This window comes from Typopeltis vanoorti, chromosome 26 (assembly GCF_054136105.1).
Source record: "Typopeltis vanoorti isolate ZY-2024b chromosome 26, IOZ_Tvanoo_1.0, whole genome shotgun sequence".
Classification (NCBI taxonomy): Eukaryota; Metazoa; Arthropoda; class Arachnida; order Uropygi; family Thelyphonidae; genus Typopeltis; species Typopeltis vanoorti.
This window is the reverse complement of record NC_143574.1, coordinates 26,433,528-26,460,292: the sequence shown is the minus strand read 5'-3', so window position 1 is coordinate 26,460,292 and position 26,765 is coordinate 26,433,528. Positions and strand designations below refer to the sequence as shown.

The 26,765-nt window shown below is 36.2% G+C and overlaps 1 protein-coding gene across 3 annotated transcripts in view; it reads right to left on the bottom strand.

The window, feature by feature from the left end:
• LOC150092428 (uncharacterized) overlaps positions 1-26,765 on the bottom strand; it is a 353,827-nt gene that overhangs the window by 128,722 nt on the left and 198,340 nt on the right. For all 3 annotated transcript variants that reach the window (XM_090414980.1, XM_090414981.1, XM_090414982.1), the window contains 3 exons: positions 9,028-9,106; positions 8,823-8,904; positions 4,009-4,212 (listed from right to left, as the gene is read on the bottom strand). In XM_090414980.1, the coding sequence (XP_090271106.1) occupies positions 4,009-4,212; positions 8,823-8,904; positions 9,028-9,106 (365 nt within the window). The remainder of the gene's footprint in view (positions 1-4,008; positions 4,213-8,822; positions 8,905-9,027; positions 9,107-26,765) is intronic.

Here is a 26,765-nt window from a genome sequence, read left to right as displayed (position 1 = left end):
AATCTCATGAACCAACCGGAAGAAGCGTTAAATTCGTAGTCATAATCAGGACCTACTTTCTACTTCAACATCCCATTTCACTGATGGGACCTTGTCGTTGCTTCGTCACTATCGTCGATTTAATGGAAGCAGATCTTTTCACAGCTTCTATGATTTTATCCTTATTTTTCAAAATGGTCGTCACTGTAGAATGAGACCATCCAAAGTCATGTGTGATCACATTGACGGACTTACCAGCTTCATGTTTCTTCTTTATAACTTGCAACTTCGTTTCAAAATCAATTGCTCACCTCTTTTTCTGTGATTCTTCACTAGGTTTTTTGATTGGGCATGTAAGGGCCATGTTGCACAAAATATCGCGAAATATTTAATGATAAATACACAAATAATCTATTTCTCAAACACAGAATCAACAGAGGAACTGTTGAAGACACGTGCCGACTGACGAGGTAGCTGCTGAATGAGCTGTTGCCACTGTGCATGATGCACTGTTACTGAATAGAAACCTTTTTACTTTACTCTCACTTGAGTCTTGTTTGAAAGTACAGCCGAAAATGTTATTTATTCCATTATGTGATCATGGACGTATCTTCGAACGGACGCAACTCGAGGGATGACTGCACTGAGTACCTCTAGTTCATCTACCTCAATACTCACAACTCAATACTCTCTGTCACCTTTTTGTTTATATTTCTTCCACAATGCTTTCTTTCTTTTTTTTTTTTTTCAGCTCCTGTTTTATATTGTTAGTCATCCATGTAATCCCTACTCGGATTATCCTCCTGACCCTGGGTATGCACTCTGATACCATGCTCAAAGAATCCTTAACCACTTCTCATGCACTAATGACGTTCATTTCATGTAGTTTCTTATGCCATGGCACTGTCACAAGTTGTCTCCTAAGTTTGTTATAATCCCTTTCTTGACTGAAATTTCTTAATGTTGAGCCTCCTGAGAGGCTCAACGTTGAGAAATTTCAGTCAAGACTACATTTCCAAGACTACATGGTCACTTTCCTGGATCAGAGGTAGAGTTACTACTGCAGTAATAGGTAGATCTTCTGAAGCTAATACTAGATCCAACACTTTCAAACCCCTAGTCCCTTCCATCACATGCTGTTTCAGGTAATTATCCCTTAGTAACTGTATAAATTCCATTTCCATTTTATCATGTGCCCTTTCCTTCTTCCAATGTATATCACCATAGTTGATGTCTCCCATGATAACTGCACTCATTGTGCAAATCTGCTGATGCATGTTGTCCACATTTTCTTCTGGACACCCAAGTCTATAGCATCAACCAACAATATATTTTGTTCTATTGGCTTCTATCACACAACAGACAGCCCCAAATAAATCATTTCCATCAGACCTACAATCTTCCTTAACTTCTATTTTTGTTGGTTGAAGTTCTTCAGCTATCATTAATAATACCTCTCCTCGTGCCCTATTTCTTCTATCTTCTTTCAAAATACAATATCCATTGCATTCTAACCCTGTAACTACATCATTCTCTGACAACCAGGTCTCGCTGATGCCAATAAATTTTGGCCAAGTTAAGCTGGCCTATGTGACGTCTCCTTTATTCTGATACTTTGGGCATTTGGGCCCACAGTTATCATTAGCTACCCATTCAGATACGAAACCTGGGAAACTGCACCTAGCTTTTCACAATCATTCCTACACCCATACTCATCTAGCAATCAATCGTGTGTAGCCACCCATGATTGATTGCTTCCCTCCCTAATGTCTCTAATATCTCTAGTTTTGCACTTCCAAACTCTCACTGAGCAATGCTTTCTCCAAGCACCTAACTCCAAAGCCATTTAAGTGCAGCTTATCAGGCATATACAGGTGCTTACATCCATTAAATTCATTCCACACATCTATAAACTGTACACCATTCCCCCTGCACAATCTTCTCATTGGCAATCATGACCATTCTTCTCAATTCTATCCTATCATACTGAGGCAGCAGACTCACAATTTATACTTTCTTACTCTTCATTTTTGCTTCTTCTAACAATTCTTTCATATCTTCTCTCATTGCATATGTCCTTTATCTTTCACACCTGGAAAACATGCTTTCTTTCATTTTCTCATTAAGTATACCTCTTATCATCAAATATCCATACAATATTATCTCTTTTTTTCCAGTTTTTTGCACTTTTATGCTTTTCCCATTGACTCTTTCTTTCATTTCTCCATCTTTCTGTACTACATAGTAATCATTTCTTCCATCACTCGAGCTCAAGTTTTGTCCTGTGAAGAAGTTTACATAAGTGTGCAATTTCTTTCTGCATTAGCATCTCATCCTCCACATTATTTCTTTCAATCACTGTCTTCAAACTTTCATTCGTATTTTGTGCACCATCATTTACTGCTTCCGCTACACATTCGGCAACACTTTGACAATCTTGCCTTATATCCATAATATCAGTCATGTCATTCTTTTGCTCTCAACATGCCTAGCATTTTTTATACTCATGAAGCATTTTCAACAAATATTTTCTCTATTCTCGCTCTCATACCACAAACCATTCACTCTCGGCAGCGAATACATGAAATATATGCTACATCACACTAAATACCACACTTCGATATCAGTCAACATTGATGTCTTGGTCGCCATTTTAATCATATGCATCAGTGCCATAATGAAACAATGTTTCTGAAAGTATATTGTGTAATAATAGTTCACTAAACAACATCACTTAACAACAGTCAAAAATAAATAAAATAATTAGTTTAATAATGTTAGTTCAACCCAGACTAGTATCATCCTCAGCTGCTACTAAGGATGATATTAGTTATCATCTTCAGTGGCACTGAAGCAGTATATACAATTTACATTTTAGAATGAAGATATGGAATATTCTGTATTTGTTTTGGCAGAGTTGTACTGGTAAGAAGTGGAAAGATGAGGTGGTATGACAGTTAACAGGAAACTACAATTGCACCAACTCACAAGTATTTTCAAGGTGGCATAGTACACTGCTGCAATTATGGAAGATGAGACTAGTACGTGAAGTAAAAGAGAGTTTACTACTATACAGTAATCAAGTTATATACAGCATTGTGGACTCCTAATTCAGAACTAGTGTGAGTGTTATGAAACAGAATACATCTCAATAGCAAACTTAAAATAGAACACAGGTAGATTATTTCTTATTTTACTCTTAACCCAAATATAAATGCAAACAATGTTTATGCATTTATCTAGACTACTTGCATATAGATGTTGTTGACATCATATCAATTGCCTAGGTATCCCACAATGCACAGCACACATCCTTTTGAACATATGTATTGCTGTAAACTATTTTAAAAAGGATCCACCTAAGTGTTATCTAAAAAGGCAAAATTTAGAAATCTATCCAAGTACTGTGAAATGTTTTGGTAGTAACCTTAGCAGTGAATATGGAGAGCAACCAAACAGAATGAGAGTTTTTGAATGAGAGAATAAAGGTTTTGAAAAAATAAAAAAAAAAGGGAAACAAAATCCAGACCATTTGTTTTCTTTTCTACTGCACAAAAGCAGGGAAAAAAAAAAAAAAAAAGAAAAATACCTTTTTCTTTTTTTTTTTTAAAAAAGGAAAAGGTATTTTCCTTTTTTTAAAAGGAAAATACCTTTTAAAAAGTATTTTCCTTTTAAAATAGGTAATTTCCTAAAATATAGGTAATTATTTTAGGTAGTATACCTCTAAAACTAACTAGATCAGTTTGGTAAAGACATCTACAAATGTTGAAAGTATACAGTCTAAACCATTCCCACTTTAACTTGGGCTGCTACAGCCCAAGCTACCCAGGTTACAGTGGCAGATGAGTCATTAAACCAAAGATCAGAATATGTTGCATTATTATGGTCAAATTCAAAATGAATTTGACTCAAAATGCTCTCAAAAATGAATAGTAATTATAACATAACATGGCCTCATGTTAAGAACCTTTTAAGAAGACTGTTTAATCTTGCATAATAAACAAAACATATTCCAAAAATACAACTCACATAAGCTTGTCCCCTAAATGAAGATAGGCCATCTTAACTGGATGAGCTGCATCCTGAAGAGAAAGGTCTTGCGGCCTAATTCCTTCACGTAAAACTCTCCCACAGCATAACAAAGCATGGTGAATATTCTGAAATACGGGGATACTCTGTCTTTCTACAAGGTCTTGCAAATACCTCTGACCCTGCTGGAGGTCCTTAAATTCTCTATTATAAAATAGAATACACACGACTTATTTTTATGAACTGGTGAACAATATTCACATAAAAACAAGCTACAGTTTTATTATCCTGCATCTATGATGCAATTTTTTTGTGTTAATTAATTGCTTACTTTTCTATAAGATGCAAATAAAAACTGATCAACAGATAATAAAAACTGAAATTTGAAAACAGAACATCCTCATACTCAAGGTATAGCTTTATTCATATTATAAATTACAATTAAAAAGTGCATTAATTACTTTTTTTTTTTACTACCACTACCTTGTTACCCTTCTCATTACATGAATTAATGAGCTTTCTAATTTAAGTTTATGGTTGAAATTTTAGATTTCAACCATAAAAACTAATGATCATCATAAGTGTTTATGGTTGAAACCTAAACTTTAGGTCAAAAATTCTAAATAAGAAATTTAGAAATCAGAAAAAGTCTCTTTCAAACATAAAATGAGCTACTACCCAAACAAATTTCATAACTTTTACTTCAACTTCAAATAAAAAACAAACAAACAAACTGTATATTGTGCAATAATTCTTTAATTTTCAGAGAATTAATTTATGCCAGCTATATCTCACTGGGTCTGTCCAATCAGGAAGTTGACGTTCAACCATGTATCACTTTTCCCCTCTCCTCAGGCTACTAACAAACTGATGTTCACTTCTGTTCCCTTCCTCTTTTTAAGGTCAGGAGATCAAGTTCATTTCAGTTATTTGGTCAGAGCAGGTGCTTAGATCAGGAGAGCAGAGAATGGAAATGAAATATAAGAACTGTTGAACTCAACCTGTTTAGTACTGTTGATGCACCAGAGGATGTGGGGTGGACTGAGACTGGCTGGGTGAGAAGGTCAATCTGTATAAAAAAGAGATGGATAAAAGTTAGTTACCAAAAGGAGACCTGATATCAATAGTGTATTGGAGGGAGATTAGAATAATGAGGATAATTTGATATTCTGGTTTGCAGAAGGACAATTTGTGTTAAGATTATTATTATTAACAACAAATACTTTGGCACATGTTTCTTCACCTAATCTGCAAAGTTAGAGAAGGGAAGCAGGATTGAATTATGACAGCTGAAGTCTGAGAAAGATGATCTCATTTTTGTTTTTCTTTTAACCTTCAGAGATAAATCCTCCTCATCATGCTTTTCAAGGATTTAGGCCTAGAGTGGCCTGTTCTGACCTTAGAAGTCATTATTGAATCTCTTTATAGGATATCTTGGTTTTCTTTTTCCTAACAGTTTGTAATTTAAAGCTTGTTTTGATAATATTTCTGTTTTCATTCTTTCAACGTGTTCCATCCATTTATGTTTGTATTTTTTAAATTTTTTCTATTACTGATTCCTGGTTTAATTCTTTCATAATTTCTTCATTTCTTTTGTGATCAAATAGGGTATATTTTGCAGTTTTTCTTATAAACTTCATTTCAGCTGTTATTAATCTTTATTTGACTTTTTGTTTTATTGTCCAGATTTCACTTCCATTCCATACAATAGGACTGGTAGGGCTAATGTATTGTATACTTTTAGTCTGGTTTGTTTTTGAACTAGGTTAGGTTTAAATATAGAGTTAATTACACCTGTTATTTTTAAATATTTTGCAATTTTTAGGTTTATATCTTTTTCATTTTCATATGTGATCATACATCCTAGGTAGTTAAATGAATTCACCTGTTCTAAAATCTTGTTATCTATTACTATTTTAGTCCTTATTGGATCTTGTCCATTAAAGGCCATCATTTTTGACTTTTCTGTTGATATTATCATTCCATAATTTTTGGCTATTTCATTTAAATTTAAAATATCTTTCTGTTAGTTATCTTCAGAATTTATAATTATTATTTGATCATCAGCAAAAAGGAGAGTGTTTAAGTTCACAGTAGGAGAAAGTTTAATACCTTGATGGAATTTTTATTTCATTTTATTATTGTTCATTTAGATAAATATTAAAAAGAGTTGTTGAAAGGGAACATCCCTGTTTGACTCCTTGGTTTATCTCTCTCGTATATGATAGCTCGTGATTTAATCTTATTTGTATTTGATTATTTTAATATATACTTATGATAGTATTTGGTATTTGTCATTCTTTTAATATGTTAAATAAAATACTTCTTTTAACTTTATCAAATGCTTTTCAGATTAGCTGAATTAGCTTTTCAGACTCATTAGCTTCAAAGTAAAACAAAATTTTCAATTCGTTGATGTTGTTCAATTAGTATATGACTATATCAGTTAGTCAACATTATCTTTAGCAATTTCAAGAGTATTAATACAAATAATGCATAAATATTTCTTAAAGTAAATCACAATATTGACACAGAGATATTCAGAGAAAAATAATCAAAGAAATCAGAATGGAGATTAGAAGAAGACTGGTAAAGGCAGCAAATAAGCAACAAATGGTGTAAGGATATTTTGGGTCAGAGAAAACCAAAAGAGGACATCTAAATTAGTCAAAATTAATCAGACTCAATTAGCTTCAAAGTAATTGATATAGTCAAAATTATCCTTAGCAACTTCAAGAGTATTAATATTTCTTAAAGTAAATCATAATATTGACACAGAGATATTCAGTTTTTTGTTTCTCACTAAAGATGAAAAATAATCTCATCATCATCATCAAATTCCTGACATGTACTCTAAAGGGGGTGTACAGGATATGATAGTACTACATGAAAAATTTACATCATTACTAACTTCCTATCTACAATTTTCCTCCAAATCAGATCAATATAAAATATCAATATTAAATTTCCATATACTGGATGAAGTATAAGAAATCAGGATAAGAGTTTTATTATAGGTATTTATTCCTGATAAGGGTTTTGTTCACTCTATGTGCTTGTGCAACATAAATTGAAAGGAACTTTGATCAGGTTGCAAGTGCCATGCAGTAATACCACTGATGACATACAGCAAAATTCACTGTATGCAGTGACTGGAAGGGGAGGGGAATCACAAAGAACACTGGTTATATCTACAACTGCTAAAATTCATTATTTTTATATCATTATATCAATATTTATATATAAGTAGCATATGTACCATAATGACAGCAAATACCTAATATGTCTCAAGTAAAGCCAACACTAAATTTGGTAGCATTAATACAATAACAGCAGAGACAACTAAAAATACATTTTGGAAAATTATGGAGACAATTACTGTGTTTGAGTAAAACTTTAGTTTAATATAAACACTTTCCCACTATCACTTCTCAACACCTTACACCAAATAGACTGGAAAAGTACCCGCTCCTTACACCATACTAAAACCTGGTATGAAAGAAAATTTAAGGAAGCCTACAAAATTCTGATAAACCACCCAAATATCAATAATAATGGTGCCATGAAAATTACAAGAATCTGGATGGCACACATTCAGCCCACCTAACACGTAGCATTCAGCATACGTCAGAACTCTAGGCAACCTTCAGCCAGTATTGGAAACCATTCCATACCAACTGGTTGGAATGTATATGTATGATCATGGTACGTGCAGGTGCAAACTTGACTTATTTGTCTGTTTGCTTACTTGGGAAATGGAGTAAAACCAGATTTAAAATAGCTTGGCATCTTTAACATATATTATACCCAAGGTAAAAAACTTTTTTTCTCTCTTTCTCTCTCTCTCTCTCTCTATATATATATATATGGGGGAAATCTGGAATGTTGAGTATGAGTAAAGATTGAGAAGATGTAATTTGCAGAGTCTGGTGGAGAGGAGGAAGAGGGGAGATATGATAGAGACCTACAAGTTGGTAAGGGGTTGTTATAAGATCAATGGTGGAGAAGTTCTACAGAGAATAGTGGGAGATCAGGGGAGAACCAGAAGTCATCCCTGGAAACTGTATAAAGAGGGTGTGAGTAGGAGAGTGAGAGGCAGGTTTTTTTCGTGCAGAGTTGTGAATGATTGGAATGCCTTGCCTGAGAGTGTGGTGTCGGCAAGGAGTTTGAGTGTGTTTAAGACACGGTATGATGAGATATGTGTGTGATAAGAGGACCTCCCAGATGAGTCTTTGACTCCATGAGGTCTTGGGGTAGTAATAATAATAATAATAATATATATACATAGACTTGTTATTGCTCCCAATGTAATTTTACATAATATTCATAATAGGACTCTAGCATTGATGTACATTTTTAATTTTCGTTTATTTTTTTTAATTTATTTATTTTTTATTTTATTTTATTTTTATTTATGTATTATTTTTTTTATTTTTTTTTTTTTGCCAGAGGTCGGGCCAATAATTGTTGTAACAGATGATCAGTAACTTTAACAAACCATGTAGATTGTAGGGTAGCTTGTTTTCTGTATATAGCATATGCTCCAGAAGATGACCTTGATATAAAGGTCGAAACATCGAAAGTGGATCTTAGTTTATATTAAACTAAAGTTTTACTCAAACACGGTAGTTGTCTCCATAATTTTCCAAAATGTATTTGGATCACCGTGTAAGCCTAAAAGAAAGAACAACTAAAAATATTTCTACATGCTCTCAACATCTAAAAGATAATACAATACTATCAGATCTTTGCATAAAATATAAATAAAAAAAGTAATAATTCATTTGTATGCATAAAGTAAAAACTATTCATACATTTCTGTGATGGATTCCCCCATAACTATAGATCCTGGTCGTTCAAATTCATGGATAACTAGTATCAGCTTTCTCTGTGTTCCTAAATTATGTAAATACATGTTTTCAATGCATAAATTTAAATTTATTCTAGCATAATAATAAAAAAAAAGGTAAAAGAATAAATAGCATGCAAAACTGTACTGAGAAATTCTATAATAATTACCAGCTATGTGAGATGCCTCAATCATTGATGCAACTGATCGTGTTTGGTTGTCTATTACAAAAAACATTACCTCTGCATTCTAAAAAAAAAAAAAAAAAATAACTAATACAAGAATTCACAATAACAAAACAAAAGTTAATAATAACTTACACGAGAATTCAAATAAAAAACAAAAGAAAAAAAAATAGAATTTCATAAAACCAAAGCAATCTTTAAATTGCTATTCATTATAATGCTTCTTTTTCTCTTTCTATCTTTCTCTTTTCTTCCGTGAAGATAGTAAAGCTTGTACTGTAAGCTGAAGAGCAACAACATATCACAGCATTACATTTTTATTTGCAAACTGGATTCTCCATTAACTCAACATGGATAATACATACTTGCAAAGTGATCAACTCACTAATGCAACTATTTCATCTTCTACTTCTGCCACCTCCTTACCACCAGCATTCATTAAAGTTACCGTTTCATGCTCATTTCTTCCATTTGCTTAATATATATAGCAAAAAAATTCTCTGGGATTTTCCTTGGCTAGGCTAATTCTCTCTCATAATCTGATTTTGCATTTGTCACTATGCTTGTTATCTGTCTTGACTGTACTCTCTCTCTCTCTCTCTCTCTCTCTCTCTCTCTATATATATATATATATATATATATGTATGTATGTATGTATGTATATATGGACTTGCTGATCACATTTCTCCTTAAGTACCCTCCATAACATTTTCTTCATCTTCAGCTCTTGCTTAATAATACTACTTATTCACTGAATTCCCACCTGATTTTTCTTCCTAACCTCGGGTACATAATCGTATATTATTATTATTATTACATGACATCTCCAAGGAGTCCAAGACTGATGGGAGAGCACACTACTCCATTACATTATTCTTAAAGAATAATGAATTCTGCAATCTTTTTAACTGCAAGAGTGAAATGCATTTTACTATTTTCCTTATGCTGATTAGAAAAACAGTAATAATTCATCAAAGTAGCATGAAAATAGCTACTATAATGTTAATACTTGCTGTACTGTAGCACTTTTTAATTTTTATTTTATTTATTTATTTTTTCACTACTACTGGCATTCTTACCACCTGGATATATATGTTTTGCTGAAGTATATAAATATAATCAAGCATATAAATAGAATTTGTTGCTTTAAACACATTTCTGAAATTGTCCTAAAGTAATTTTCATAGTTCATAGTGACTACAGTACTTTGTAATTTACTACTGGGAAAGTTAATAGAAGTACTTGTCTTATCTTAAGCTTTTCATGAACCATTGAAGTTAACTAGCTGTGGACTTCACAACCATCTTGAGGATAAGGTGGATGGCCCTATGCCTCCCAGTGTGTCCTGTGTCTGTAGCTGCATGTGTTCATGGGACTGGTTTGCCTGTTATGGGGGGGGGAAGAAAACCGAGTTTCCAGGTGAAATCCCCCCCCACCTCCATATGAGACAGGCTAACTCACCCTTAGTTGAAAGAGACCAGATAAAGGTTCCTGATGTCTTGGATGGGAATCAAACCCAGGTCTTTCTGACCAAGGGGCTTCGTCTATACTGACTGAGCTATGGAGGCTCTAATAGAAGTACTACAAAATCAAAAATTAAAATTGTAACCAGTTAGGAAAAACAAAATGAAACTTGCACAATTTTATTGTCGAAATTTAGGATTAGCATTATTTATGATGATCATTCTTATAAACATTGTTCTTGGACTTGAAAGGAGATGGATCTCTAATATATGATCCTCACAAGTAGGATCACCCAGTCTCTCCTCCCCAATCCAACTTTCACCTCTGCATGGTGAACCCTGGAACCTGAGTAACCAAGTGGAAGATCAGGAATTAACCCTAGTGGGAAGCTTGGTCAGCTACAAATGAGAGAAGGGATATTTAGGGCAAGTTTGGAGGCCCTAAGGTGGCAGCCCCACCTCACTTCACCACCAAACTAGGCTGCAGATGGCTAAACCAAGCCAGCTGAATCTTTTCTTACTCCAATGTCTCAGGAAAGAAGTAACCCCACTGTCACTCTGGAAAATAACTCTGACAGGTTTAACAAATATGAGCAGGATAAGGTAAGGAAAAAGAATAAAAATAAACAAGAATATCTGAATGTTGTTACTTGGAATGTCAAGGTATCCATCACAAATACCAAAATCTAGACAAAACCATAATAGAAAGAAATATCAAATTAGCAGTAATGACAGAAACAAAGAAAAAAAACAAAAAGATTCAAATGAAACAGATAATTACATCTATATCTACAGAGTGGAGTCAAAAAGGAGTAATGATTTTTATTGACAAATCAATTTAAAATAACACCATACATTACAAATTCTGTAGCAAGAGATTCTAGAACCAAGTTTACAAATAAGTTATGGCTTCCTGAATATTATTGATGTCTATGTGCCCCAAAGAAAGGAAGAAAGGAAAATAACAATGCCTTTTATTCACATTTACAAAAAATAAAAGATAAAATAAGCCCAAATGATTATGTATTAATAATGGGAGACTTCAATGCCAGAGTTCATTATCCTTCGGATCAGTATCTCTTAGAAGGAAATCAAGAATATCCCCAAAATGGTTTAACATTAACCAAATCAATGCTAAGAGAAACCCACAGGAATCTTTTAGAGTTCAACTCTTGGATGACAAATGTATTATTATTATTACATAGCACCTCCAGGGAGTCCAAAGACTGATTGAGGGAGGGAACCTATTCCACACCTCTCCGTCTCCACTCAACCCACCAACTACGACTACGTTAATCATCTACCCCAATGCTGTCTACCGCCGACCACCACCACTAGTATTCTCACAGACAATCACAAACATCCATGCCCACGGCGAGATTCGAACCCGCAACCTTTTGGCTTGAGAGCAGATACGCTAACCACTCGGCCAACCAGGCTAGCTATCTTTATTTGAAAGAATAAATAGAAAACTAGAGCAAATAAAATAAAATGATGATATAGAGGTCGAATGGAGATTGTAGATTGATTGACCAAAAAAACAAATGTGACATTTGTCACATTTGTTTTCGCCACATACACTAGTGACCAAAATTGTGGAAACCTTTTGGAAAAAGTGTATTTTTGAGGTTTGATGGCTCATAACACCATTTTTTTTTTGTGTAATACCATAAAATTATATATCAGTGGAAAGATAATTTAATCAAGAATGTAATGCAATAACTTTTATGAAGGAGTTTTTATTAGAACAGCAGTTATAAAGAAGAAAAGTGAAACACATAGAAAAAATTAGATATAAAAAATTCTCATAATGTGAGTTAATACTTAGTTGGGTAACCTTTACTGTTAATTACGCCCAATGTGTTCCCATGAAGTGAACCAAGTTTTTTAGTTCTGCAGCTGTTATAATGTGAAACCAAGATTGAATTATTGCTTCTATTAATTGGGTTTTATTGGTGGGGATGCTTCTGACTAACAAGTTTCTTTAGTCGGTGCCTTAGATTTTCGATTGGGTTAAGGTCTGGGCTATTCCCAGGCCATCCCAGCAGTGGAATATGATTATCTTGAAACACAACAGCAACATGACATGGAGCTGAATCCTGTTGAAATATAAATGCTTCATTGTCTTGGAAAAGATCACGTGTGGAAGGCTTTTTGAGCTCAAGTATTTCATTTATGTTTTTGGGCATTTATATTCCCATTAATCACGCAAATTCTGCCCACACCTTTTGATGTCATACAACCACAGATCATAACCCTAAGTGGGTGTTTCATGGTAGGTGTAATGCAATCAGGATGCAAATCTTCTCCAATTCTTCTCCTTACGTATTTTATGCCATTACTACCAAACAGGGAGATTTTGGTTTCATCACTCCAAGTAACACTGTCCCGTTGTTCTGCTGTCCAGTTAACATGGGTTTTAGCCCAGTTTAATCTTTTCAACCTTTGTTTGAGAGATAAAAATGGCTTTTATAGTGGAATTCTAGCATTTAGACCAATTCCTGAGGTCTGTGCCAAACAGTCCTTGCACATAACTTCACATTGTATTGCGCCATTTCATCTTGTATACACCCAGATGATTCTCTTCTGTCACGTAGGCACAGTCTCTCAATTCTTCTATCATCACTTGCTGTTGTGCACCTCTTCCTGCCTTTGAGTCTCCTTATACTGCTTCAAAAATTTAGAAATGCCACCTCTGGTTAAGTTTCCACCAATTTTTCTTCTAATTTCTTCATAACTGTAGCCTTGTTCACTTAATAGTACTATTTTACATCACTTTCTGGGTGACCAGTCAACTCTTTGCGCCATTTCTTTAATTTTATTACGTTTTACAAGCTTACTAAATAAAAGAACACACAAAAAAAACAACCAACTTGATAGCAATCACATAACATACACTGACAAATGTCCTCCTCTCAGCTCCAATACATGACATCAATAGCTGAATCCTACTGTGACCTTATTGGCTCATTGCCAAAACAAGATGACACCTGACTGGCTCTCTAAACACTCATGCTCATTGGCTACATTCAAATTATTATTATTATTATTATTATTAAACAAGACCTCATGGAGTCAAAGACTCATCTGGAAGGTCCTTTTATCACACACACATCTCATCATACCGAGCCTTAAACACACTCAAACTCCTTGCAGACACCACAATCTCAGGCAAGGCATTCCAATCATTCACAACTCTGCACGAAAAAACCTGCATCTCACTCCCCTACTCACACCCTCTTTATACAGTTTCCAGGGATGACCTCTGGTTCTCCCCTGATCTCCCACTATTCTCTGTAGAACTTCTCCACCATTGATCTTATAACAACCCCTTACCAACTTGTAGGTCTCTATCATATCTCCCCTCTTCCTTCTCTCCACTAGACTCTGCAAATTACATCTTCTCAATCTTTCCTCATACTCAACATTCCAGAGGTCATAAACTACCTTAGTCAGTCGCCTTTGGACCCTTTCCAACATCTCTTCATCCTTCTGAAAACCCGGTGACCAAATCTGGGCACAATAGTCCATGTGTGGCCTAATCAAAGCCTTATACAATGGAACAAGAATCTCCGTACTTCTACATGTCAATGTCCTCCGCATCATTCCCAGAAGTCTTTGTGTTGTCTTCACATTTTGGCGATGTGTCCCCTAAATTTTAGATCCTTATCCACTATCACCCCCAGATCTCTTATTTCCTCTACTTCCAACAATATATTCTCACCAAGCATAAATTCTGCATCCCATCTTTGTTTTCCAAATTTTAAAACCTTACATTTTGCAACATTTAACTCACATCCCCATTTGCTTGCCCAATCACTCAATTTATTCAAGTCTTCTTGCAAGGCCACAACAAAATATAGAATTAATAACAAATGCACAGACATCTCTGGGAAACGAACTGAGGTTGTTCAAAATATATCATGAAACATCCTGCTGCCCAGCGATCATTCCAATTACGCTACACGAAACTTATCAATGAAGGCAAGCTACTTCATATCAACGTAAGCAGGTTGTGCTTCTTTTTTCTAGTTATTTGGCTATAACATTTCATAGAATACAGATAATTGAACAAACTTTATTGCATTATATTCTTGATTAAATTATCTTTTCACTGATATATACAGGGTGTTCGGGATAAATTTGACAGTTTCGTAAGGAAAAAGAAAATCTTCTTTGTATCTATTAAATTTAATGAATTGACAAAAAAACATTACAGGCAGAGTTAATTACAATACTATCAACAAGATTTACTCAAAATAACCACCATTAGCATCGATCACAGCTTCAATTCTGCTTCGGAACCTCGAACAAGCTGATGCTACAGTCTCCCTGGGAAGGGCCGCAAAAACTGTTTTAATTTTATCCATTAACTGGGCTTTTGTATTACTTTAAGTGCGATTGGTGTCTTTTTCAACTGCGCCCCATACAAAATAACCCATGGGGTTAAGGTCTGGGGAGTTTGGAGGCCAAACATTTGGACTGGTGAAGTCGTAGAAATTTTCAGACAACCATTTTTGACTTTTCCCAGAGGTGTGGCAAGGGGCCGAATCCTGCTGCCATACATACGGCCTACCATTGGCTACCCTTGTTATCCAGGGCTTGACTACAGTTAGCAACTCCACGAACAAAGCCCGAATTCCAATGCCAGGGTTCTTCAACACCTGTTCCTGCAGATTTGCGAGGAATTCTGCTGTACGAACGCAATCAGATCGTCTGCTAGGGATCTTTCTTCTTGCTACATCCTCGTAGTCACCATTGCAAGTCTCTAGTTCATGCCTGATTGTTTTTACTGTATTCAGGGAGCATTGGGCAGCAGTCGTAATATCCTTATTTTGATGGCGGGCACGAATCATCATGATACAAGTTATTCTCTTCCATGATTCAGGTGGGTTCCAGCTATCCATCCTTTCTGACATCTTGTATATGAATGAAGAAGGGTCCAAACTTTTAAATGAAGAGAAGTGTGTGTTAATACATGTAACTTACGGAAAAATATAATTAATTATAAATATGTCAAATTTATCCCGAACACCCTGTATATAATTTTATGGTATTACACCAAAAAAAAGTGGTGTTATGAACCATCAAACCTCAAAAATACATTTTTTCCAAAAGGTTTCCACAATTTTGGCCACTAGTGTATGCTAGTGGCTTCTTCTGGGTAAGGAAGAACAAAAAAATACAATAAGCAATAAACATCAACCATTACATAACGAAACTGGAACATGTGGAGCATGGAAGCTGACATAGATCAGAAATTATTCAGTAGGTATGCATGATAGTTGGCAGAAAAGTTAAAGTCTGATGTGTGGAGAGATCTAATAAGTGACTTCCAAATATCACATAAAATCATTCCTTGGTTTCTGTTGGGTGTGTCTTGTGAGTAGATAACCATCGTAGCCTCTTGATGAAGCTCTTGTCCCATTCAATACTGTGATAAGTGTGGGAGAAGTGGAAAGCTAGGCCTGAGCTGTCTTCTATGTTGTTATTAATGTCTCCAATATGCTCTTTTTGTCTGATTTCCAAACTTCTGATGTTTGCCCTAAGTAAGCAAGGTTACAAAGAACATGAAATATTTTAGACCCCAAAATGTTGAAAGGGTTGTGGTCTTTAGGTGAACGTAACAGAGCTTGTATAGTCAGAATGAGCTTGAAAGCCACTCTTATGTCAAGAGATTGGTAATTTTGAGAGAAAGCCTAATAATATAAGGGATGGGAAATGAGCCTCTGTAACATATGTTAGGAATCTGTCGTGGAGCAGAAGTAGAGAATAGCATGCTTTATATCATTTTCTTAGAATATCCATTGCTCACCAACAACTGGAGAAGAGAATGTAATTCTTCTTTTAGTGTTTTTTCATCACCCTTGTTTTAGCATATGTATAATAACTAATTTTTACAATATATGGTGCAATGAAGAGAAATGTAGGTAATGACCTATATGAGTGGGCTTATGGTATATGCTAAGATAGAGGCCTCCTTCTGCTTTTTTTCAAAATTAAAACATCTAGGAAAGGTACATCAAAGAGGCTACAATGGTTATCAACTCATGAGGCACACTCAACAGAAACTAAAGAATGATTTTATGTGATATTTGGAATTAACTTATTAGATCTTTCTACACATCAGACTTCATCTTCACATCAATCTGCCAACTATCATGCATACCTACTGAACAATCTCTGACCCATGTCAACTTCCATGCTCCATATGTTTCTGTTTGTTTGTTTTTTTACTTTTGTGTAAAAAATGTTCAGTTTTATGTACTGATTCGTGTTTACTGCTTACCGTATTTTTTTGTTCTTCCTAACCCACAAGAGGTGACTAGCATATGTGATAGAACTAGTCGGCTTAACTATCTATATTATCACGACCTATTAAACCCAGTGTCAGTTATCATTTATCAAATAAAATGGAATGATTAAAAATATATATATATATATTAATACATGCAGCGTCAGAATGCCTTGGAACAAAAAAGTAAATGGAAGAGGAGAAAGGGAATAAGAAACTGGAATGAAAACATTGAAGCAATAATCATACACAAGAAAGAAGCATAAAAACAATGAATAAACACAAAATCACTAGAAGCAGAAATTAATTATAAATACAAAAGAGCAATAGCAAAAAAAAAAAAAAAAAAGGCATGCCAGAAAAGGACCAGAGAAACATGAGATAATTTCATAGAGAGGCCAAATTCTAAGAAATATGAATAAGGAGGTAAAAGACAAAGTGAAACTTAAAATAATCAAAGAGAAAACCTGGCTGGACTTCCAAAACTTACAATTAGATAGTTGTACAAAATCCCCTGGAGAAGATGGAATAAATATAGAGCTTATTAAATATGTAGGCATCCTATTCATCAAATGCCTTTTAAAATTATTTAACAATATCTGGCAGCAAGGAAAAATCCCAGAAAGTTGGAATAAGATAATTATCATTCCAATACACAGCATAAAAAAAAAAACAATAAGTGCAACTGAAAACTAGAGAAGAATAAGTCTCCTAAATGCTGGTTATAAGTTATATGCACAAATATTAACTTCAACACTTAAATCATGAAGAACAAACCCCTTCTACATAAGGGGTTTGTTCTTCATAAACTTTATAAAGAACAAAATGGCTTCCAAAAAGAATGCTCATGCATTGACCCAGCTTTTACATTAAAACTCTTAATGGAAAAATGTTATGAATTGAACATAGAACACACATGGCATTAGTACATTATTAGAAAGCCTTTGACAGAGGCTTAAGGAACAAACTGTGAACCATACTCAAGAATCTCAACATTCCAAATCAGTATCAAAACAACCAAATAGCTGAAAAAATGAATGAAACAAAATAGAAATCAATAAAAACAGAGGGTTCTGTCAAGGATGCCCAATGTCACCACTCTTATTTATTACCTATATAGATGAAATGGAATTTTTAAAAAAAATGATAAAATGGTAAAAACCAGCATTTAAACTGGATTGTGGAACTATACTCAATGCTCTTTTGTTTTCAGATGACCAGATAATCATAGCAAGAAGTGAGGAGGAACTCCAAAGATCAATACACTCCCTAAATGTAATTGCTAAAAAATATGGAATGCAAATATCAATAGACAAAATAAAAATCATGACTTTTAAAAGACCATCTCCAGTCAGAAGTAAAATCATGATTAAAAATAAGATTTTAGAAAAAATTAACTGCTTCAAATACCTTGGATGTGTTGTACCATATACAAAAGAAGATGACATCGATATTGAAATTTCACAGTTTCTAAATATAACAGGAATGATCAATAATATTTTCAAACCTAACCAAGTTCAAAAGCATATAAGAATCAGAGTTTAGAACATTTTGGCAAGACCTTTTCTACTGTATGGATGTGAATTATGGACCATAAAAACTGCAGAAGAAAAAGAATAGAAACTGGAGAAATGAAATTCCTGCAAAGGACAGCAAGCTATACTCTATGGAAAAACAAAAAAAAAAAAAAAAAAGACAGAATATGTAAAGAACTAAAATGTAACAAAATATATGAATACTGAAAGAAGTGAATTGAACATATCAACGTGGACTGTTCTTATATATATATATGTGTGCACACAAATACATAATACAAATAAATATATATATATATAAATATTATTTGAAAATAAATATTATTTGATGTCAAGCAGGCAAACATTGCTGGAAATTCTGTTCTCATTTCAGGATTGGTACAAGTACTTACTGTTGCTTTTTTTCCCCAATTTTTTAAAATATCTATCTCATACTGTGAGTATGGTTCTATTAATAAGAATAAGTAATGCCAACAGAAACACAAAATGATTGATGGGGGGGGTGGAAGAGAAGAAAAAAAGAAAGAAAGAAAGACATGCCTGTTCTTTTGTTTGGAATATGAAATATAAGCTTCTTAATTCCATTCCCTTGCATTTAGTGAAGTAACAACAAACCAGAGTTTGCATTACAAAATGGGAAGTTTTTTTGCACAGTGTACAAATAATAGTTATTTGTATAATAGTTATTAGTTGCTGGCAACTTGCTATATTTGTCAACTTAATTTATGTTTGCAAATTAAATGCAATTTCATTTGGGCAGTTTCAAAAAAAGTTTGTAAAAGAATAAATTTATTTATTTCTAAACCAAATATAATCAAACAAACAGCTAGTACTTAAAAATAAAATGGCAGTTCTGATTGTAGGCATGAACATTGTGATGATTCATTGATTTATGTCAATTTTACAAAATTCAAGTAGCAAAAATACCACATATTTTGTCACAGCCATATTGGCATCTGATACCAAAGAAAACACGAGAGGGAAGAAAAAAAGAGCAAGAAATAAAGATGATAATCAATATAAATTATTATCTTCTTTTATTATTGGTCAAAATGATCTCCTTTATTATTACTGGTGAAAATTAAAGAAATTTCAGAATAGATAGTGAAAGATAACAGCATAGTGGGAGAGGTTCAGTGTGTTGCAGAGGGTATGACAATAATGAGTTGAGACAGAGAGCCAGAATCACGAATGGAATGCTAGTGGAGTTGTGTGGAGAAGGGAGTGGAGTTTCTGGATGTATGGCATGTATATGAGGGAAGAATAGAATTATACAGACATGATGGATTTCATTTGAATGGCTTTGGAATGAGTGAGTGAACTGGTGAAATTATTGCTAGATGGAAGTGCAATGTGTGATGCAAGCAAGAGATCAGAAGTAAGAAATGAAGTGAAAGATCAGAAGAGTGATATTGAAGAGAAAGAAGTGCTTGGAAATGGAAACAGCAGTAGTGTGAGAGATGAAGAGTGAATGGGAATGCAAGAGGAATAAGAAAACAGGGAGAGCCTGGGTGGACAGGAAGATATGGCATAGGTAGAGTGGGAGTTGGAAGTAGTAGCAAATGTATACACGGAGATGATCAGAATAGAAATGGAATAGATTAGAATGTGAGTGGGGTAGTTTAGACTGAGCAGACATACGTGGTAAGCAGTGAAAGGTGACTGGGCAAGGGTAGGTGAGGGGAAATCATAACCAACAAGTGGCCAGGGTAGGACTGGTTAGAGACCTGTAAGTGAACTGCTGTTTATTTACAAATGCAAGGAGTATCAGAAATGGGAGATGAAATGATTTCGCTTATTGAATGGAATGAATGGAAATAAAAATGGAAGAGTATAATGTTTTTCATAAAGAGAGAAAGGACAAGAAGGGAGGTGGAGTACTGCTAATAATATCAGGAGAATTATGTCCATATAAGATAGACATGAAAGAGGGAAATAGTGTTGGAAATAGGGAAATAATGAGGCAGTGCAGTGTGAGGTAGAGGTTGACAGGAAGAGATATTTAGTTAGATGTTGGAAGTTTTTCCACTTGGTTATGCTATAAATTAAAGATACCAAGAAATTATATACTTGATTTAATCCTTGATCCAAGTGTAAGCAAACAAAGTTTGTGCCTGAAGCATTTTCAGGACTGGAGCAACTCATATATAGAAGCTAATGACTTTACATCACTGAGGATTGCCTTAGTACCCCATAATGCAAAGCACATATCCTTATGGACATGTATAATGCTATGCATTATGAGAAGGGTCACTACCCACACTGGTTTCAACCTTTATTGAGGTCTCATCAGTGGCAGCCAGACCCAGAGGTGATACTAAGGTTGCATTATGGGATACTAAGGAAGTGATGTGAAGTCATTAGCTTCTATATACGAATTGTCCCAGTCCTGAAAATACTTCAGGCACAAACTTTGTTTGCTTACACTTGGATAAAGGATTTAACCAAGTATATAATTTCTTGGTATCTTTAATTTATTGTATAAACAAATGGAAAAACTTCCAACAACTATCTCTAATCCAGAGTAATTTAATAATAAGGAGTGACACCTTTTGGATACTCATATATAAAAATATGACTTTTGCATTACTTACAACCTTAGTTTCACCAGCGTATTTTTGGCTAATGCAAATGGTGGCTCGCATATTAGTTCAGTGCGATAGTTTTGAATGATAAATGATATATATAGAGGTAAGCGTTCTTCATTTTCTGAAATTTCATATGCTATTGATTTGCGCGTTTAGCTAATCGCTTGATATTGCTGGCAATCCTTTTCATCTGCAATATCCTCTACAAAATTTCTGCTGACAGGTCTTAAGACCTGCGGGATTTCTAATTGCGATCATAAGCAATTTTCCAATCACTACCTACTAGATATAACAACAAATAAAACAGACATGGATAATATTACTGATCTGCTAGAGCATCTAAACAAAGAGCAAGCATTAAAATTGTTTAAATTACTGCTTAAAAAATTTGATACTGAATGGCCAGGTTTCCTAAACCTGGAGGGCGAAGTGGAAGAGATCAATGACACATCCATCTCCCTGCCCGAGAGCCTCAGTCAGACGGTCTTCACAGGAGAACAGACAGGCAAGAGACGTAGAATCGAGGATGATCATGTGGAAAACGAAACACCCTCACAAATAGTCCCTGAAAAAAGGGAAAAGGTCCCCCTCTGTAATTCTCCATGAAAAGGAAAAATGGACCACAGTTGCAAGAAACCTAAGAGAACATCAAATTGGATACTCCTGGGCCAGAAACACCGACGAAGGTGTAAAAATTCAACCAACAACAGTCACAGACTACAGAGGAATAACAAAAATGATGGATAACAACAAACTACAGTACCACACCTTCGCACTAAGCAGCAAAAGAAATCTAAAGGTTGTACTGCGAGGTGTCACCGAAGGCATTATCTCCGAGGAGATCGCAGCTGACCTTACCCAGCAGGGCCTAACACTTATCAAAGTCAGCCGGATGTACAGATCCGATAAACAACCGATGCCATTAGTATTGGTTGAGATACAGAACACACAAAGACAAATTTATGACATAACTGCAGTCTGTGGACTTAAAATATCAACAGAGCCACTCAGGAAAAGGGCATCAGCAGGGCAATGCCATCGTTGCCAAAAGTTTGGAAATGCCCAAAGACTCTATAAAGCCGAGTTCAGATGCCTGAAGTGTGGCGAGAAGCATCGAACCATTACATGCACAAAAGCAAGAACCACACCAGCCAAATGTGCCAACTGTGGAGGTCCCCACCCAGCAAACTACAAAGGATGCAGCCACCATCCCAGAAATCACGGAACTACAAGACCCGTCCAACCTCCCCCAATCTGGACCACCACTCAAAGCATCTCTGCTGCACAGTCATCAAACCACCAAAACCCAATCCATAAAAGTCAGGAAAGGGCTCAACCTTCCACCAAGACCTATGCAGAAGCAGCCCGCCCAAAGGACACAATACAAAGCAATCAAATAGGCTCCAACATTACAGCAATACTGACTGCTTCGCTAGCCACTATGCTGCAGGAATTCAGCAGGACAAACCCAACTCCATCCTCCACAAAGAGATTCCTGCAAGGAACCCATTCCATACTCAAGCACTCAACTATGAATAAAACAAAAGTAAAACCTAACTCGCTTCTAATTGCAGCCTGGAATGCCAATGGCCTCACCAACAAAACATTAGAACTACAGGAATTCGCACAAAGACACAACCCGGACATAATGCTGATCAACGAGACCCACCTAAGACCTGCCAACAACCCAAAAGTGAGAGGATACACAATATACCGAACGGATAGACTCAGCTCCAGAGGGGGAGGCACTGCCATCTACATCAAACCATACCTCCACCACAATGCCATATCCAACCCACAGACTACAAACCTGGAAACCACAGGAATACAAGTCCACACAAACAATGCTGGAAGCCTCAAGATATTTGCTGCCTACAACTCACCAAGCAATCCTCTACTGACAAGAGACCTGGATGCAGTCCTCGGCACCACAGACCCCACCATCATAGTAGGTGACTTGAATGCCAAACACACAGCATGGTTCAGCACCACCAACAACAGAAGTGGTCGCATACTACACAACTGTTCAACACTTAACTCAGTTGTGGTAGCAGGACCCACTGAGCACACTCATTACAGCCCTCATGGCAGATCAGATGTACTTGACATAGCTATCCTTAGAAACATCAGTTATCAATACAAACTAGAGACGCTCAGTGAACTATCATCCGACCACAACCCAATCCTGATCAAACTTGGCACGCAAGACCAACTGGCCCACCAGCACACCTTCATATCGTGGGATAGGCTAGCTAAAATCCTACCAGAATACTACATTGGTCATGTACCAATCATCCACAAAAAAGAAGAAATAGATAAAGCAATAAGCAATTTAACAAGCCAAATTAAAAAAGCACTAGAAGCAGTCACCAAAACCACAACCAACCACCCATCCGGTCGGCTCCCAGAAAACATAATGGACCTCATCAGAACAAAAAACAAAGCCAGGAAAAGATACCACAACACAAGAGCCCCACAGGACAAGAAAACCCTGAACAAGTTGAACAATCAAGTCAGAAAAGCACTTCAAATCCACAGGAACCAGGATTGGGACAATAAACTATCATCACTCAACCCAGAAGATCACACAATATGGAAATTTCTGAAGATTCTGCGCACTAAACACAATCCCCTACCGCCCATGCAAACTGCTCATGGAACGGCGCACACTGATAAAGAAAAAGCAGAAGCAATAGCAGAAAACCTAGAAAAACAATGCAGCCCGTCATATGATAATATAAACATCACCCACATATATAAAGTCCACCAGCAGGTCAAGCGTACCTTAAGTCAGTCCGAAGACAAACCAGCCAGCATCACCCCCACTACTCCAGATGAAATAACCAACATCATAAAACATCTAAACAACAAAAAAGCTCCAGGGCCAGATGGAATTACTAACAGAATCATCAAATTACTTCCTAAAAAGGCTATTATGCACCTGGTTAACATAACCAATGCAATATTGAGGATACAACACTTCCCCTCTGCATGGAAAACAGCAGACATCATACCAATAAAAAAGCCAGGAAACAATCCGCAAAGCTACCGTCCAATAAGCCTGCTTTCCAACCTGGGAAAGATTGCTGAAAAAATTATCCTTTCAAGACTACAAGAAAAATCAGACCAAATAGGAATAATTCCAAACGAACAATTCGGCTTCCGCCGTATGCACAGCACAGTGCAACAAATACACCGACTAGTGGAGCATATCACTCAAGGATACAACTGGAACATTCACACAGCTGCAGTTTTTCTGGATATTGCCAAGGCCTTTGATAAGGTATGGCATCAAGGATTACTTTATAAACTCATTCAGGCCAACATTCCAACAAACCTTACCCGTCTAATAAAATCATACCTCACTGACAGATCCATGCAGATAAAAATAAATGGCACCATCTCAACTAGGCACAAAATCCTGGCAGGAGTACCACAGGGATCTCTTTTGGCTCCTTTACTTTTCACACTCTACGTGGCGGACATTCCACAGAACCTGAGGACTACCATCACAGCCCTATATGCTGACGACACAGCCATAATGACAAGATCTCTCCGCCCACACCTGGTGATCAGTCGTCTCCAGGATACTATCACAAAGCTAGAGAAATGGTTCTCCGGCTGGAGGATACAAGTAAACCCCGTCAAAAGCTCAGCTATACTGTTCACCAGACGCAAAGCCTTCATCCAAGATGATATTGAACTTCTCGGAAAAAAGATACCATGGCAGACAGAAGCCAAATACCTTGGAGTACAGCTAGACAAAAAGCTAAATTTCAACAGCCATATCAAGCTCATAGGCACAAAGACATCCAGAACCATAGCCCAACTCTATCCCCTGATCAATCGCAACAGCAAATTGGATAAACGCAACAAGCTGTTATTATATAAGATGGTAATTCGACCAGTAATCACATATGCATTCCCGGCATGGAGTCACACATCCAAATCTAACATCCAGAAACTACAGAGGATACAAAACAAATGCCTGCGGATGATCTTAGATGCCCCATGGTTCGTCAGAAACACGCAGATCCACAGAGAAACCGGAACCCTGACATCCGTTCTCTCCTTCATGACCATGCAGAAAAGTTCTTCAGTAAGGCACATTCTCATCCCAATCCACTAATCAGACAAGCTTCCAGTTATAGTGAACATGACTATCAAAAACACAAAAGACCCAAGGCAATCCTGCTTTCAGCAGAACAGAGCTAACTCCATAGTTCACAAAGTGCGAGCATAAGTCTCACAATCTCCCCCATCAAGCTTCTCCACACAGATAAAGGGGAAAATAAAAAGCATTTTATGCTTCACCCAGCAAGCCAGTAACGTTGTTGTTGTTGTGTTGTTGTCTTAGTTTCACCAGAAGAAGGAATGAGTTAATCGACCGTGAGATTCGGTGATTAATTAATACCCTTGGAGGGTAATGGATGGCAATGCTGTAGCCAATGAAGCTCTAACTGAGGCTTGGCCATTGCTGTTACCCTCCTGCCATGATCAGAGCTTTAATTGCTCAATAACACCTTATCCCTACACTGTCCTCTACAGATAACGGGGAAGATGAAAAGCATTCTTGCTTCGCCCCTTTAAGCCAGTCCTTATAAGGACTTAGTTTCACCTGAATTTGAAGAAAAAAAAGTTCTTTTTAGGACTTCCAGGGTAACGAATGGCAATGCTGTAGCCAATGAAGTTTTAACTGAGGCTCGGCTATTGCCAGTTACCCAGCCATGACTGAAGTCTTTAGCTGGATAACACTCCATCCACACAGATTCTATTCATTCAGATGACGGGATAAAGAGTCAAGGACTCAGTCCATCACCCAGTTCTTTTAAGACTTAGTTTCACCTCTTGGTCTACCTCACACTGATGCACTTTTGTGCAGAAGTGGTTGCTTTCCCTGAGAGAGCAACTTGAGTCCCTGGGGATTGGTGTTTTCTGGCAAGGCCTCTATTGGGGTCATTTTGGTGTGTGCTTTTCTCTGGAATATGAGTGGCTCTGCTCAGTGGTAGGGTGAGCCTGTCACTAAGTGGAACCAATGCTGAGTTGGACAATCTCTCAGTCAATCATAGGGAGTGGTCTGGGGATTGTCTAATTTTTAGAGATGGCTTTATTTATACAGTGAATGAGTCCCTTTCCCTGATATATGAGTGGCACTTCTTGAGGGTAGGTTTTCACCTGTCTCTAAGTGGGGCCATCACTGAGATTATGGCTCTGCTTGGTGGAGGGGTGAGCCTACCACTGAGTAGAGCCACCGATGAGGATTCTTCTCAATGGCATGGTGGGCCTGTCACTGAGTGGAACCACCGCTGAGTAAAATTATCTCTCAGGTTGCTCGCACTTGCTGAGTTTTTGGAAACTTCCCTTCACTTATATAGTGAAACCAGTGTAGGTAGTGACCCTTCTCATAATGTATAGCATCATACATGTCCGTAAGGATATGTGCTTTGCATTATGGGATACTAAGGCAAGTGATATGAAGTCATTAGCTTCTATATACAAGTTGCCACAGTCATACAGGCACAAACTTTGTTTGCTTACACTTGGATAAAGGATTAAACCTTTATCCAAGTATATAATTTCTTGGTATCTTTAATTTTTAGTTGTATGTTGCTATAAGCAATGGAATGTGGAGAGTGGGGATGAAAAAATGTATGAACAAAGGATGGATGATTATTATGGGAGATTTTAATTATGGCGGTATAGATTGGAAAAAAGAGACAGTATTTGGGAATAAGGAAGATGAATTTCTTGAGAGACAACTATCTCAGGCAGCATGTAAAGGAGGGCATGTGAGGATCAAGAGGTTTGGATCTGATCATTTCATCAGATGATGCAATTGTGA